This window comes from Crocodylus siamensis, chromosome 4 (assembly GCF_052110815.1).
Source record: "Crocodylus siamensis isolate JL-2025a chromosome 4, ASM5211081v1, whole genome shotgun sequence".
In the NCBI taxonomy this organism is placed as follows: Eukaryota; Metazoa; Chordata; order Crocodylia; family Crocodylidae; genus Crocodylus; species Crocodylus siamensis.
In genome coordinates this window covers 17,710,773-17,726,092 of record NC_143398.1, presented here as the reverse complement: position 1 = coordinate 17,726,092, position 15,320 = coordinate 17,710,773, and the positions used below count along the sequence as shown (strand labels likewise).

At 44.5% G+C, this 15,320-nt stretch overlaps 1 protein-coding gene across 1 annotated transcript in view; it reads right to left on the bottom strand.

Moving 5' to 3' along the window:
• PCLO (piccolo presynaptic cytomatrix protein) overlaps window positions 1–15,320 on the bottom strand; it is a 549,762-nt gene that overhangs the window by 125,925 nt on the left and 408,517 nt on the right. The window contains exons 11-13 of the mRNA XM_090041018.1: window positions 7,038–7,146; window positions 6,333–6,400; window positions 4,947–5,158 (exon numbers count right to left, since the gene is read on the bottom strand). Coding sequence (XP_089897144.1) covers window positions 4,947–5,158; window positions 6,333–6,400; window positions 7,038–7,146 — 389 coding nt within the window. The remainder of the gene's footprint in view (window positions 1–4,946; window positions 5,159–6,332; window positions 6,401–7,037; window positions 7,147–15,320) is intronic.

The window sequence follows — 15,320 nt, the reverse complement described above, 5'->3', positions numbered from 1 at the left end:
TTTCCTAAAGAATCAGGTCTGTGGAGGATGCAGCCTGTTCATGGCTTTAAGCAGTTAACTCTCTTCAGTGCAGCATAATTTAATTTCTTTTGTTAAATATGTTTTCCCGTATAAAAGCATGTGCTTTGTAATTCTGTCATACATTCCAGGGAAGGTAGTCACTGCTGTGATGAGGAACTCTTGTAATGTCACGCTGCGGTGCTATGTTCTATCACTCTCTATGGTAATAGGATAAAGTATTAAATGTAAGCAAATCTGCATTACAGAATACCAGAGAGACTCTTACAACATTTCTAGAGTGCATCAAATGATCTATATAAAAAGAAACCTTTAAACAGAAGATTTTATATAATAGATCAGTAGCAAAAGCAACACAGGCACTTGTACACGTGATAAAAATTTCCCGTTTTTGTGGTTCAGTTGCATCACACTGTACACATGCATGGGGTTTGTTTTTGTTACTATTTAAATGAGTTTGTTTAGTCTGCAACACAGCTATTTGCAATATTGCAGCCTTTTGACGACTTCCCCCTCCCATGCTGCAGGAGAGGCAGGCTGAAGGCAGAAGTAGTAAGGGGCCCGATCCTTTTTTTTTCTTTTTCTTTTTAGAGCCTTCCCATGTCTCCTGTGCCTGAGGGATGAGCTACTGGACAGCTGCGCAGCCCCTGAGTTGCGGGGGCCCCAATTCTTCCCTTTGCGGTGGCGGCACCCTTCAGGCAGGGTGTTAGCAGGTGGGTGCTGACCCAGCTTGGAGGCAGTGCCCGCTGGATCCAACTCTTCCCAAGCATGCCCAGGGAGCTCTGTGAGCAGGGCAGACTCAGGGAACAGTTGGATCTGGTGGGTGCTGCCTCTGAGCTATGGCAGCACCTGCCCACTAACAACCTGCCTGGGCAGCCCCAGGGGGCACTGCCGTTGTGAAGTGAAGGATCAGTCCCCCCCACAGGTCAGGGGCTGTGCAGCCCAGCAGCTCATGCAGGCAGGCTCTGCCAGAAAAAAAAAAAAGTAAGCAGTGAGGGGTCCAATCCTTTTCTTTTTTTTTTTTTTGAGGAGCCTGCCCACCACTCCCATAACCAGCGGGTGAGCTCTTGGTGGGCCCTGAGCTGCCTGGTGTGTCCCTGGTCCTTCCTTACATGGCTGCAGTATCCTCCAGGGCCACCCAGTGGGCAGGTGCTTCCCCAGCTCGGAGGCAGCACCCACCCAGCCTGATCCAGATCTTCCCTGAGCCCAACCAGCTAGCAGCCCAGCTGGGTATCCCTGGGGGGCACCACTGCCACAGAGGGAAGGACCAGGGCCTCCTGCAGCTCAGGGAACATACAGCGCCCCCGGCAGCTCACCCCCCGGCTATGAGAGATACAGGCAGGCTCCGTGAAAAGAACAAAAAGGATCGGGCCCTCACTGTAACAGTGACAGAAACCCCTAAACTGAACTCCTTTTCAGTTAAGGGGGCTATACCATATATCACATATGCAAGCACCCTTAGACTATTTGGAATATGTAGACTATCATGAAATTTTTGCAACTCTGATAGATCAAAGCTGAAGCTCTATTAGGAATGCTGTAAATCAAAAATAGAAAAGAGATCCAAATCTCATGGGCAGTAATACTAATCAATAAACAGAAATCATGTTTCTTAAAATCAGAAATGCATGCTATACAGGAAGTACATATATTTGAAGGAGTTTCCAGAAACAAAGTAAAATCTTCTTTTTAAATTATTCCATTATTTTAACTTCAGCCTCCCTCTTAGTATTTTTGGTAAACTTAGAAATAATGTATAGGAGCTATTGATAATTCTTGGCTTGGCAGAAGGCATTTTATTTCTGATGACAACATCCCTGTGAGTTAATTTACAATGAAAATGCACTTATCATCATGACTTAGATTATGTTTAATCAATCGGTGGGATTTCTAGCCAGTCTCCTGAAGTATGATCTTGTAGGATATTTACTTAAATAATTTTTACTCAGACTCAAGTAGCTGTCAAATAAGGAAAAGCCTTTATCCATGGAGACAGAGTTTTTTCAGAGCTAGGCCAACACTAAGGAAGTCAGTGCCCTAGAAAGGTGAAGGAATACCCCCTATCATCATCAGTACACCCATCTTTTTGTCAAACTGCCCTTTAAAAAAACCCCCAGTTAATAATTTTAAACTTGTTCTTGCTGGAAAAATGTGTTTCATGCTCATGAAAAGCATTTATATCCCAGAGATTTAATGGACATAAGCGCACACATGTCTTTTGCCCCTCCCTCAAATCCCTTTTTGGTGGGGCACCAGGCATGTGAGGGAACAAGAAAATGTTCCCTGCACTGCAAACTTGACCCTTGGATACCCAGGGGTCTAAAAAAATCAATGTTTAAAAAAGCAGGGCAGCATCTCTATGGTTGGCCCTCCCTCTGGTGCTGAAACACACGGGCAGCCAGGCCACATGTCCAGCGCCAGGGCTGGTGAGTAAGAGGTTGGGGGGGCTGGAGGAGGGGGGAACCATGGGAGGGACGCCTGCTGGCCCGATCCACTCCTCCAGCCCCCCCAACCCCCACCAGCCACCTGAGGCTCTGACCCGTGCCGGGGCCGGCCCCTCTCCCTGCCAGCCCCCCCAAGCCCCCAACCCCTACCGGGGCTGGCCCCATCCCCCCATGTTCTCCCCATCTCTGCCCCCCACCCCCGGCACTTACCGGCAGTCGGAGGTTCCATGTGGCTGACTGGGGCCCCACCCACACAGTATGGGGCAGGGTGACAGCCCCAGCAGCCCCAGCCTGAGCACTCCTGCCCCTCCACTGTCCTGTGCTGCCTGCGGGGGGTGCTCTGCCAGGAGGCCCTGGAGCCCCCCCACCCCTGCTTCTAAGGTAAGCAGAGGCTTTTTTCCCCCATTTTTTCCTGTTTTTTTTTCTGGGTTTTTTTTTTTTTTTAAGTGATGGTGCCTGGTGTTGTGGGGGTAGCCTTGGGCCCTGGGGTGCAAGTTGGGGGGGTGGGGCTGGGTGGGGCAGCCATTGGGGGGCAGCAGGAACTGGTGGGGGATGGGGCCAGGTGGGGCAAGAACTGGGGGGGCTGGCGTGGCCATGTGGGCCTTGCAAGGGGGGTGGTAGCCCCTGTGGGGGCCATTTGGCCCCATTGGGGGCCTGTACCCCTTGTGGGGGGGTTGATCCCCCTGTTGGGGGGCTGAACCCCTTGTTTGTGGGCTGAACCCCCTGTTGGGGTGGCATACGCCTTGTGGGGGCCATCACTATGTGGGAGTGCAGCAAAACATGTATTCATGAATTCATGAAACGTATTTAGAGTTCACTTTATTATTAGGATAAGACACTTGCTTTAACACTGTAAGATAGATCAATAAAACATTGTCCAATTGATCAGTGTCTCTTTCTTGTTCTCTGTCTTTATAGTGGTCTTTTGTTTTACTTGTGGAGGAACACGGATTTGGGGGTATTTTACAGAGTGACTTTGGGATTTTTTTTATCAGGGATTTTTCAGTTTTCCAACAGAGAACACCAGAATTCCCTCTAGGGAGGCCAGTGGAGGCCAATTCCTCCTTGCTCAGAGCTGGCACCTTGGACTCATCTGGCTGTGGCTGACCTGCTGGACAAATGGGGCCAGGAAAACATGCTTTGACAGTTCAAAGCAGGCCACCACACCCGGAACATCTTCCGGGTGATAGCTGCCCAGATGGGGGACACAAATGGCAGCAGTGCCGCACAAAGGCCAACCCTACAACTGCAGTCCATTGGCAGCTGGCCCAGAGGGGCAGATGCCTCTACTGGCTCTGCAGCCCCCATCCAAGTCTGGCAGGTGCACAGCAGGTCACAGGCAGGCAGCAGCCCCCACAGCCAGACTGCTGCAATGGGTAGAGGGTGCAGGGAACTGTCACAGCTGCTGCAGCAGTTCAGCTGGCACAAGAGAAAGTGTCCCCAGGTACCAACTGGCTGGGCCCCAGAAGCTCCTGAGAGCTAGTGGCCCTTAGCTACTTGCCAGGGTGGCTTTTTATACTGCTGGGGCCAGGACAGGGTAGATTTTTATACTGCTGGGAACAGCACAGGTGCTGGCCCCAGGCTCTAGCTCCCCCTGGCTGAAAATCTGGGAAGAGCCAGGCAGGGTTATTTTGCCCCAAGTGGCACAATTTGCTCCTCAACAAAGTACGTGTCCAAACACGCATGCTGAAGCAAAAAGCCCTGGCTCAAAATTTGCACCACTTCTATTTGAGCTGCCTCAAGTGCACGTGCTTGCATGTGTGGATGTGCCCAATGATTGTGAATGTACCATCTTTTAATTTTGTGTTTGTATAGTGCCTTGTACAATGTGTCTGGTTAGTGAAGAAGGCTCGAAGATGTTGCTTCAATAGTACTTATCAAAGACACCTAGACAGACGTCACTCAATACAGATATACGTATATTTAGGAAATATGCTACTTTGAAATTTGGATCTCAGCTCTCTCTTGTGCTCTGCTTTTCTTTATCCAAGAACTCCTTATAAAATATTTTAGGCAAGGCTTGAGTACTAATTCTCACATACTGTATTATGAGTGCAGGCTTTGCAATACAGATTTATTTTGAAACAACGTAGAGAAGATACATAATTGTGTGCACCCATTTCTAGTTTCCCACAGGATAAAATTTGCTAATGTCTTTGAAAACATATTTGGAGGCATGAGCATAAAGCAGAGGATTTGAAGAAGAAAATCTAAGAGTACAGTTAATTAGTTCATGGGAATGGGATAGTGAAAAAGATAGGTCTGAAAGTTATCTATTTATTTATTTTTACTATTTCTGTAGCTCTCAAAGCAATTATTACTTCTGTCATTATTTACTATAGATAATACTTCACAGCGGCTCAGTACTTCACAAGACATATATAACCCGTTGCCTAAAGGCCTTTACAGTCTAAAGGCACAGGGTGAAATCATGTTTTAATCACTGGGGAACTGAGAAGAGAAGCAGAAGTGGAAGCATCTTACCTTGCTGCTGTGTCGTTTTTTGCTCACTGAAGGGGAACCAGGTTGGCCAGGGCTGGGAACAGCACTGGAGGTGGCAGAAGTAGTGCCAGAATGAGCATGAGATCCCTTCTCCACTGCTGAGGAAGCAACTAGCGGGGCCTGCTGTAGAGACACCTTTTGGAGTTCTGCAGCCAGCTGCTTCGGATCAACTCCTGGGGACTTTGCCTTGTCTACTGGATTAAAATAAAAGAGCTTTACATTGCTAACAGAGAGTATTTTGTGGCTATTTAAGCAAGGACTCAAGACACTAGTCTTTAAAATAAGTTGAAGGTGTTTGGTGGTTTTTTTTAATTCCACTCTTTGAAGAGTTCACACCAAATATGAGTGCCAAAAGAACTTGCAAATTACAGCTTCTCTCCTTCTCCCACTCATCATCCTGCCACCAAGCTCCTGTTATCTCAGAAGCAATATACAAGGACTTTGCTTTAGTCATGAATAACAGTAACAATAAGGTTACAGATGATCAGACAATGACTCAGCTGAAGGACTAGCCTATGTTTCTGATAGCACATCTATGGCTTCTGTTTTGTTAGGAATCTGTGTTTTGCTATATGAGAAGAGTTAAATCTCAATCCTGGACTCAAACCTTAATCAAGTCATTGCTTCAGGCAAATTTGTGCAAAAAGAAAAGAACTCAAAAAAGGTTGTGAAAATGAAACAGGCTTATAATTGTGGAATGGAAAGCATAAATATATATATATATTTTTTTAGCAATTTAGAAATGGGGTCCCAGACCGTCAAAAGTAGTTAGGTGACTAAATCCTACTTAGGCCTGTGAGAGGATACCGAAATTGTCATCGCTTCTTTGGTTCTGCCACAGTCTGGGCAACTCATGTAGTATTTATGCTCCAGTTCCTAATCCATCCAAACAGGAGCAATAATAAGCACTTCCATCCTATGGAGGTGTTGAAGGAAAATTCATTATTATGTATGAGGTGCTCTGTTGCTACAGCACAGAGGCTTCAGACTAACTAGCTTGGGGACTGATGTTTCCAGGGCAGCACAAAACACGGACTATAAAACTCACCAGAGAAGCTGGGTAACTACTTGGTCAGTAAACCTGCAATAAGCTCAGCGCTACTGAAATTTCCCTGGTGCCTGCCTGTATCTGGAGGGAGGTGGCTTAAAGCTAGTTCAGTTCTATCTAGCCAAGCTGTAATTTAGCTGTGACCAAGTATAAGTCAGACACCTAAAAACCTTTGAAGATCTGGGCCTGAAAGTCACATCGTAGATATCTCATATGAGTTTCTGTATGTGCTTAAATTGCGAATAACCCTTGTCTACGTAACTCATAATTTTTAGCTACGGTGCTTATGGAAAGGGGAAGCAAAATCCCCTTTCACTTACCAGCTTTTACTGGATCATGCAGCTCCAGGTGCTGGGGATTCTCAGAATCTGAGAGCATGTTGAGGTCCCTACAGAAAGCAATGAGAAGCCTGAGACAAAAGAAAATCTTTCTCTTGTACCCTCATTATTTTATTAGGTAGATAAATGAGAAGTGGTTAATGATAGAAAGCAGCTCCCAAGCATGGCCCCTTCTTAGCTGATACACATTTGCAATGCTGTTAAAGAGCTGAGGAAAAAAGGTTCATTTAAGGTGAAATCTTTAATGGATTGAATGTAAGTTTATACTGAAGTACACACATGTTTCTCATGGTATTTAAATGAATTACTGCTTCCAGCTAAATGCAATGTGTTTCAATAGAAGTCACAAAGGGCTAAATTCTCATCTCCCTACACTGGCCAACCCCAATTAATTCAATGGGATGTGATTAGAGGATAATTTACCCTGAAAAGGGAAACATCATCATTAATGCAAACATGGTTAGGTAAAAATCTGCCTTAACGCATCAGGTTGTTGGGTTTTTTTCAATTATTTTTAACAGAAAAAATAAATACAAACTTTAAAACTTGCACTGAACTCTTTTTTCTAGTTATTTACCCATATAAAAGTCTTTCACACAAACAAAGGTTCCACCTTAACAATTGTAAATCAAAAGGAAGCCATGAAAAGCCAAAAAAATGGAAACAGAAAGATGGGGAAAAACTCACAGTCTTACACATATTTCTGCTTCCCCACTTTGTTGACTAATGATACTCTGGACTTCTTCATAAGTTTTCCCAGTCAAGGGGATGCCATTCCATTCCAATACCTGCATTCCTAGGAAGGCAAAATTGTATGGGATTAAACTTTATCACCCAGTTTTCAACAGGAGCATAAGATTTTCAGGATGCTTACAGCATATGATTTAATATGAAATGAAGGGAACCAGGTTGAAATGGTCTATTACATTCGCAAAGATCTTTCCATAAACACTAAAAAAAGGTTGGACTTAGTGATAGCTTACCGTTCTAAATAGTTTGCCTGAAAAGGAAGATGTTACTGTATAAATAAAATTGACTGAACATACATCTGACTCTAAATTTGTACTCTACAGTCTTGAGTTGCACAAAAGTGAAAGATTTATATAACGCCAAAACCACATGCATAGAATACGTATCAGACACTTTTCTGGCCAGTCAACATCTTGAAGGCTTCTGCTGGCATGCCATATTTGCTGGCAAAGAGACACTGAATAGCTGTGGCTAGAAATGGAATAACACTAGACATGCTTTATGGGAGAGGCCGGTAATGCTGGACTGTTTTGTATAACTGATCAATTTAGCAGAAAAAGAACAGTTAAAGGACCAAATCAATGAAGACAGGCTTATTAGTTTCAAGTGAAGACCATGCTCAAACGTCTGATATCAGTCGTGCTATCTAGGATCTTGAACAAGTTCAGAAACGTATACTGCTTGCTTATCCTTCCTCATGAGATGATAACACTGGGGGAGAGACATCTACTGGGTGCATGAATTAAGAGCCAGGTTGAACAGAGTGACCTAAATATTTACATTATCATACTTGTTTCTACTAATTGTCATAAGGCCTAATCCAATGACTTCTCTTTGAAAATAATTTCATGAGCTGGCCCGTTGAATTCCCAGGAATGAATCATTATGCTTGCCACTAAGTCTTATAGCCTCAAAGGTCTTAATGAATTACTTGGAAGACCTGCCAATATACTCAGATGGCACATTTTGTTTGGCTACTGCGATTAATTTTAGGCTAGATTGCTTGCATAGAATGTGCTACTACAAGGGAATTTTGAGTACATTGCAACAGGAGATCCAGGTTGCAAACTCCAGTTGTACTCACTTTGGTAAATAGCTACCCACAAAAGCAGTCCCAGTGAGGTCAGCTTCACGCTAATGTGAGTAAGAGCTACAAAATGCAGGCCTGAGGTTGCAGAAGTAAAAGGTTCTTAATGGAACAAGTTACTGAATATGTAATATCACACTAAAATCAACGAGTAAAAAAAGAAAACAGAAAAACCACATCATTTTCACGGCAAGAAAACCACAATCATTTGGCTTTCAACCACTTACACAGATGAAACTTGAGTCTTCAAATGGGTCTTAGGCTTATTTGAAGAATCCTGTGCTGTTATATGCAACAAGTGGGGAAAAAAAATGAGGTACAACATGGAGACAAACAAAAGGAGAACACAGTGTTAAGTAAAATATAATATGAGCTGCTTATGGAGGAGTGGGAATGAAATTATGCATTGCTGAAAGACTGAGAAGTTACAGAATATAACATACTGAATCACATTTCCCAAGGATACCATGCTTTAGGATATGAAATATCAAATACACTCATAACTTTCTTAGCAAGAAGTTAGTGGTCTTGCTTACAGTGGTCAGCCTATGGAAATACAAACAATGTGAGGAATCACTAAGAAATTATACTGAGGAGGCAGTGAAGCCAAATTTTTATTGCCTAAATTGATGCATTTTCTTTAAAATTACCCTCCTGCCCTTTCATTTACAAACTCTTGTTTGGCAAGATGATCTTTGCTTTTCCTATTTAGGTTGCAGATTTATTTTGGACGGATGGATTTGCTTCTACTTTCATACAGGGGTAAATCAAGAATAACTTATCATGAAGAACATGGAGGTATTTCTTATTCCCAGCCATTTAAATACATGGTAATATAACACTGGTTTTAGAAAGTTTCAGGAGTAGAGGCAGTTAGAGGTGTTCACATTTATTTTACGAGACCTGGGCAAGGAGCATTTTCAAAAGGGAGAGTAGAGAGCAAGATGAGACAGCCTCTTGTGATAATATATCGATTAATTTGGTGCAAATTGCCAAAGCCTGAACTTCCAAACACTAGTGGAAATCAGAGAGAGATGGCAACAAAAAGTGATGGACGTTTGGGAAGATGCATGGCATCCTAACATAATGCATAACTTTTGTTAACAAACCTCATTTACCTAACATGCTAGAAAACACATCACGTACATGGCTCTGCAGAAAAAAGCAGCAAGGCAGCCTCGGATTAGGCTGTCTTCAGCATTCACTTAATAAGCAGAAAATGAGCAGGCAAGTTGTTCCAGCCATTGGATTTTCAGGAGAAACCTAAGAGGGTCCGGTAGCAGCCTGTCTGGGCCAGCTGGGTTCCCCTGGGTGGCAAGAGGAGTCATTTTCTTCAATGAGAGTTGCTATGAATTGTAATGTGACCGCAATTTGACACAGTAGCCTAGAAGACCTTATTAGCTAAAAGAAATGTATTCTAGTTTCTTAATGAACTGTACCTCCTACCAATTATTTTTTAGGAATGGTACTATAAAATGGTACTATAAAATATCCTTCAAGCAGCGTAACTGTACATGCAAAAAATATAACAAGAATTCATAAGAGAAGGATGCCTGTAACAAAGTTTTCTGAAAACCTCCATATTCTGCATGCAGGTTCCTGAGATTTCCCACCGTATCTCCTCATTTGTAAAATCAAATACATAGTATAAGCTTCAAACACAGTTCAGAAGGTCCAGCAAACTTGCACTGTGACTATCCCATATATAATGGCTTTGATCTGAGCCCTGTTGAAAGTTATGAGGATATTTGAGTTATTTTGACTCCTCCCATATATCTATTTTCTGAATTAACAAAAAGGCCCGTCTTCTGGTTTATTATTCCAATATCAAATTCATGCTGAGAGACCTGTTGTTTGGCTCTGTCCTTGTTTTTATATAACAAACCTCAGCAGACCACCTCAAAGTTGCATTTAATCTGCATCTAAACTAAGTAACCCTTGACTTTTTTTTACCTGCTGCTAGATATTTCCTGTTTTTTTAAACAGGTTTTTGATGTAAAATGGCTAACCTGCTTTAAGGTACAAACATTATGCAACAAACCTATTTCCATTTTAAAATGTACAAGGGGAAGATGTGAACATATCATTTAAGTCTGTGCATTTTAAACCATCAGAAGCAAACTCAGCCAGGACTTTCCTCCCAGCAATTACTATTCCCAGTGCCAAGTGAATACATGGCATCTGTCTATCAATAGAGAGATACAAAGAGGCCCTCAGGATGCACACGGAGAGCATCCTCTTCTGCCATACAAAGAAGAGGAAAACAGTCAAACTTGTTTTAGCCCCTGGAGTAGGGGGCTAAGGGGTGAACAGAACTGCCTTCACAGTATGCCTTAGATAGGCATTTCGACTACACACATACTAGCAACTATACAGGCCTTTTCACCCATGAATCTCAAAGCAATTTTCAAGGGAAGTATGATCCATTATCACCACTTTACACAAAAGAAATTGAGGCAAGGGCAAGGTCACTCTCAATTCATGAAAGACCTAGAAATAAAAACCCAGGCTTTCCTCACCAGACTATACTGTCCTCATACTCCTTTCATTTTTAACCTACACCAAGCTGTAATTGCCACAAACCTTAAGCAAAGGTCGCCCTAACAAAGAGCACATCAGCAACCAAGTTATGCTACTCAGTTACACTCTAGTTCAGTGATTCTCAATCTTTTTTTGACTCCAGGCACTCCTCACTAGGCTTGAGACGCCCCTTAGAAAAAACCAGATCTTAGCTCCCACATTTATTTATTAATTAATTTATTTGTTGACTATAAAAAAAAGAATAGAGCAAGTCTTCTCTTGCAAACAGCTCAGAAAGACTACATGAGGTCAGAAGGTTTTTGACACTTACGGATTCCTATTTGAAATTTCCTTTATTTATAAAATATCAGACATTTATCTCATCAATCACGTGTAAGCGTTTGCACACCTCAGAGTCCTAATAGTAAGCTGCACCCCGTGGCACCCTTAAAAGTGTGTCTCAATGCCCTGGTTGAGAATCACTGCTCCAGTTTCTGACTTGCCCAGGGTCTAGAGTGAAGATGCTTTCCCTTTGCATGCCATGGGGGCAGAGGTAAGGAACCTCCCACCTCACATCATATGTACAGGACAGAACAGTTCAGCAGGGGCTCTGCAGTGGCTAGCACCTGCAAAATAGTAAAATGAAAACCTTGTACCCACTTACAGCCTTGTGCACACATAAAGCAGCTCAGAAAGCACAACTTTTCAGAGGTTACTGAAGCTTAACTCTCCTCTGTGGGGATGACTGGAAAAGCATCAGCAGATCCCATCACACTGACGTTGGCCTTTCTTTGGCCTGTCTCTGCCTTGCTGCTACCCTTCCCTCCTGCATGTTAATAGACACAGAGCTCCCTGTCAAACTGGGACTCATATTATACAGCCAGGGATCCCCCCAAGCCAGTAATGTTCATGACAAGATTTTTCCCTCTAGTTAGCATCTCAAGGCCAGACTTCCTGGAGATAGTAACTTGGAAAAATAGATTCTACTTCACATGTTCAGAGTGCAGCCCCAGGTCTGGGAAAGCCCAGTTGCACACCCCAGATTTGGGGCTATGCTCTTCCTACCCAACCCGCACCCCTTACAGGTCTATTTTCAGCCCCCTGAAACCATCCATCCCTAGACAGACAACTGGCCCATGAACCCACCAAGTCTTTCCCCGCAGACCTGCTGATCCTGCCTACCCTCTCCGTGCCCAGACCTGCTACCACCCCCTAACCCTGAGTTACACTGGGTTCCCAATGCAGCTCTTGGTACCAGTGAACATCTGCATTTGCCACTCCCAATTTATGATTATATGGCTTAAAGCCAGCTGTGTGATTATAGAAAAGGTGCAGCAAGTGTCTGCATGCGCAACACAGGCATTATATGTGGACTAGACATTGGGATAAAAAACGTATCTTGTAATAGCATGGCTTATATTTTGACAGCATCCTGCTCAGGAAGCCTACTGTAAATGTGTCAGAGCTGTATTGTAATGTCCTTGAAGAGTTCAGAGGTGCAATTGTGTGAATCATCTGAATTGGCTTATTTTGACATAAATGTGTACTTGTCAGTGATTCATTTACATTTCTGGGGGAGAGTGGAAGGGAGAAAGAATCTGCCTTTATGTTCCTCATCTCTTTTTCTTGATTTAAAAGCAGAAACATCTGAACTAAAGACAAATAATTAAAAATCTAGTACAGGATAAGATTTTCAAAGATATCTAAAATGAGATATCATGGATTTTAATAGAATTTGTGTGTCTAAATTCCTCAGACAGCTTTGAAAATCTCAACCTCAGTTTTTGTCTTCCAACCAAGTTAAAAAATTAACTAAAACTGATGATTTAATCTGAACCACAATACCAATAATGGCTTAAAATATTTAAGAAAAACTTCAAGCAACTGGCCAAGGCCAACTATACTTTGGACTCAAACTCTTTAATGCAAGATACATTCTCTAATTGTGATTATAGCTTCTTTTAAACAGGCACTCCACTGAATAACCCAAATCATGACTGTGGTTTTTAACCCATTTAAGATTAAATCATAAAGCAGGCCTCATTAATGTTCTGAAATCCTATACAGCAAGTCGCTGTGCTGTGGCCACCGGAAGAGGAAGAATTATTCCAAATAGGCCTCTTGATCTTACTTTAAAACAAAGCTTTAAGTGGTTTCATCCTGAAAAATGCTAAACATAGATTTCATAGATTTCATAGACATTAGGGCTGGAAGGGACCTCGGGAAATCATTGAGTCCAGCCCCCCTGTCCCAGGGGCAGGAAGTCAGCTGGGGTCATAGGATCCCAGCAAGATAAGCATCCAATTTACTCTTGAAGGTGTTCAATGTAGGTGCTTGAACCACCTCCGCTGGCAGGCTGTTCCAGACCTTGGGGGCTCGGACAGTAAAGAAATTCTTCCTTATGTCCAGCCTGAAACGGTCTTGCAGGAGTTTGTGACCGTTCGACCTCATCATCCCTTGGTGCGCTCTGGTGAACAAACGTTCCCCCAGATCCTGGTGGTCACCCCGATAAACTTATAGGTGGCCATCAGATCACCCCTGAGCCTGCGCTTTTCCAGGCTAAAGAGTCCCATGGCTCTCAGCCTGTCATCGTAAGATCTGTTTTCCTGACCTCTGGTCATGCGTGTGGCTCTCCTCTGGACTCTCTCAAGCTTCTCCACATCCTTTTTGAATTGTGGAGCCCAAAACTGGACGCAGTACTCCAGCTGCGGCCTCACCAAGGCCGAGTACAACGGGAGAATGAAGTCCCGGGATTTGCTCGAGAAGCATCTATGGATGCAAGCCAGCGTTTTGGTCACTTTACTAGCCGCAGCATCGCATTGCAGGCTCATGTTCATCTTGTGGTCAATGATGACCCCCAAGTCTCTTTCTTCTGTAGTGCTAACCAACGTAGCACTGCTGAGCCTATAAGGGTGCTGCAGGTTTTTCCTCCCAAGGTGGAGAACCTTGCATTTTTCGGTGTTAAACACCATCAGGTTCTTGTCTGCCCATTTGCTGAGCTTGTCCAGGTCAGCCTGGATCACCCGCCTATCTTCTGGCGTGGATGCTTTGCCCCAAAGTTTGGTGTCATCGGCGAACTTGGCCAGTCCACTCCTGACTCCAATGTCCACATCGTTAATGAAGATGTTGAACACGATGGGTCCCAGGACAGAGTCTTGAGGGACCCCACTGGTCACAGGGCACCACGATGAGTGACTGCCATCGATTACAACCCTCTGGGTCCGACCACGGAACCAGTTTCCCAGCCAGTGGATCATGGTGGAGCCAAGGCCTCAACTGGCCAGTTTGGCCAAGAGGTGATCATGGGATACCAGATCAAAGGCTTTTTTGAAGTCAAGATATATGACATCAATCTCTTCTCCCTTGTCTAGGTGATAGGTCACCTGGTCATAGAAGGAAATGAGATTGGTCAAAGAAGACCTACCCGCAACAAACCCGTGCTGGCTTTCCCTTAGGATGTTAGCCTGGGCCAGTCCATCAAGGATGGCCTCCTTAATAAACTTTTCTAAGATCTTCCCCAGGATAGAAGTCAGGCTAATGGGCCTGTAGTTAGCCGGATCCACTCTCCTCCCTTTCTTGAAGATCGGCACCACATTGGCCTTCTTCCAGTCTTCGGGCACTACACCAGAGCACCAGGAGTTTTCAAAGATCCGTGCCAGGGGCTGGGCTATGACACTCGCCAGCTCCTTGAGTATCCTGGGGTGCAGATTGTCAGGGCCGGCTGACTTGAAGGTATCCAGCTTCTCAAGGTGTTCCTTCACGAGGTCAGCATTGATGGAGGGTAGGGGATCCCCATCACCTGGATCTCCCTGTCCCATAGCAGGCATGGGCGTCCCATGGGACTGATGAAAGACTGACGCAAAGTACCTATTTAATAGGTTGGCATTTTCCTGGGCGTCAGTTGTCAGTTGCCCCATCTGGTTTAGCAGGGGTCCAACATTGCCCTTGCTTTTCCTCCGGCTCCCCACATATCTGAAAAAGGACTTTTTGTTGTCCTTGATGCTTGAAGCTACCGTGTTTCCCCGAAAATAAGACATACCCATAAAATAAGCCGTAGCAGGATTTCTACGGTTTTGCGCAATATAAGCCATACCCCGAAAATAAGCCATAGTGATGGGCGTGGCTAAGCGTACCGGCACGAAGCGGTAAATAAGACCGCCCCTGCCCCTGCCCCCGCGCGGCCATGCTGTGGGAGCGCGTGCGGAGCCTGTCCGTGGAGCTGGACCGCCCGGCCTCGGCCCCGCCCCGCCCCCGGCCCCGCCTGCGCTCCCTTGCCACAGGCGGCACCTCCGTGTTTCCCCGAAAATAAGATATCCCCTGAAAATAAGCCATAGTGTGTCTTCTTGAGGAAAAATAAATATAAGACAGTGTCTTATTTTCCGGGAAACATGGTAGTTGGAGTTCAGTTGCAGCCTTGGCTTTCCTGGTTTGCTCCCTGCAGGACTGGACCAGTGCAGAATAATCCTCCTTGGAGGTGAATCCCATCCTCCATCCTTTGTAGGCTTTCCTTTTTAGCCACAGGAGGTCCGCTAGGTCCCTAGAGAGCCAGGAGGGCTGCTGTGCCTTCTTGCTGCCTTTCCTCCGTGTTGGAATAGATTTAGCTTGTGCATTGA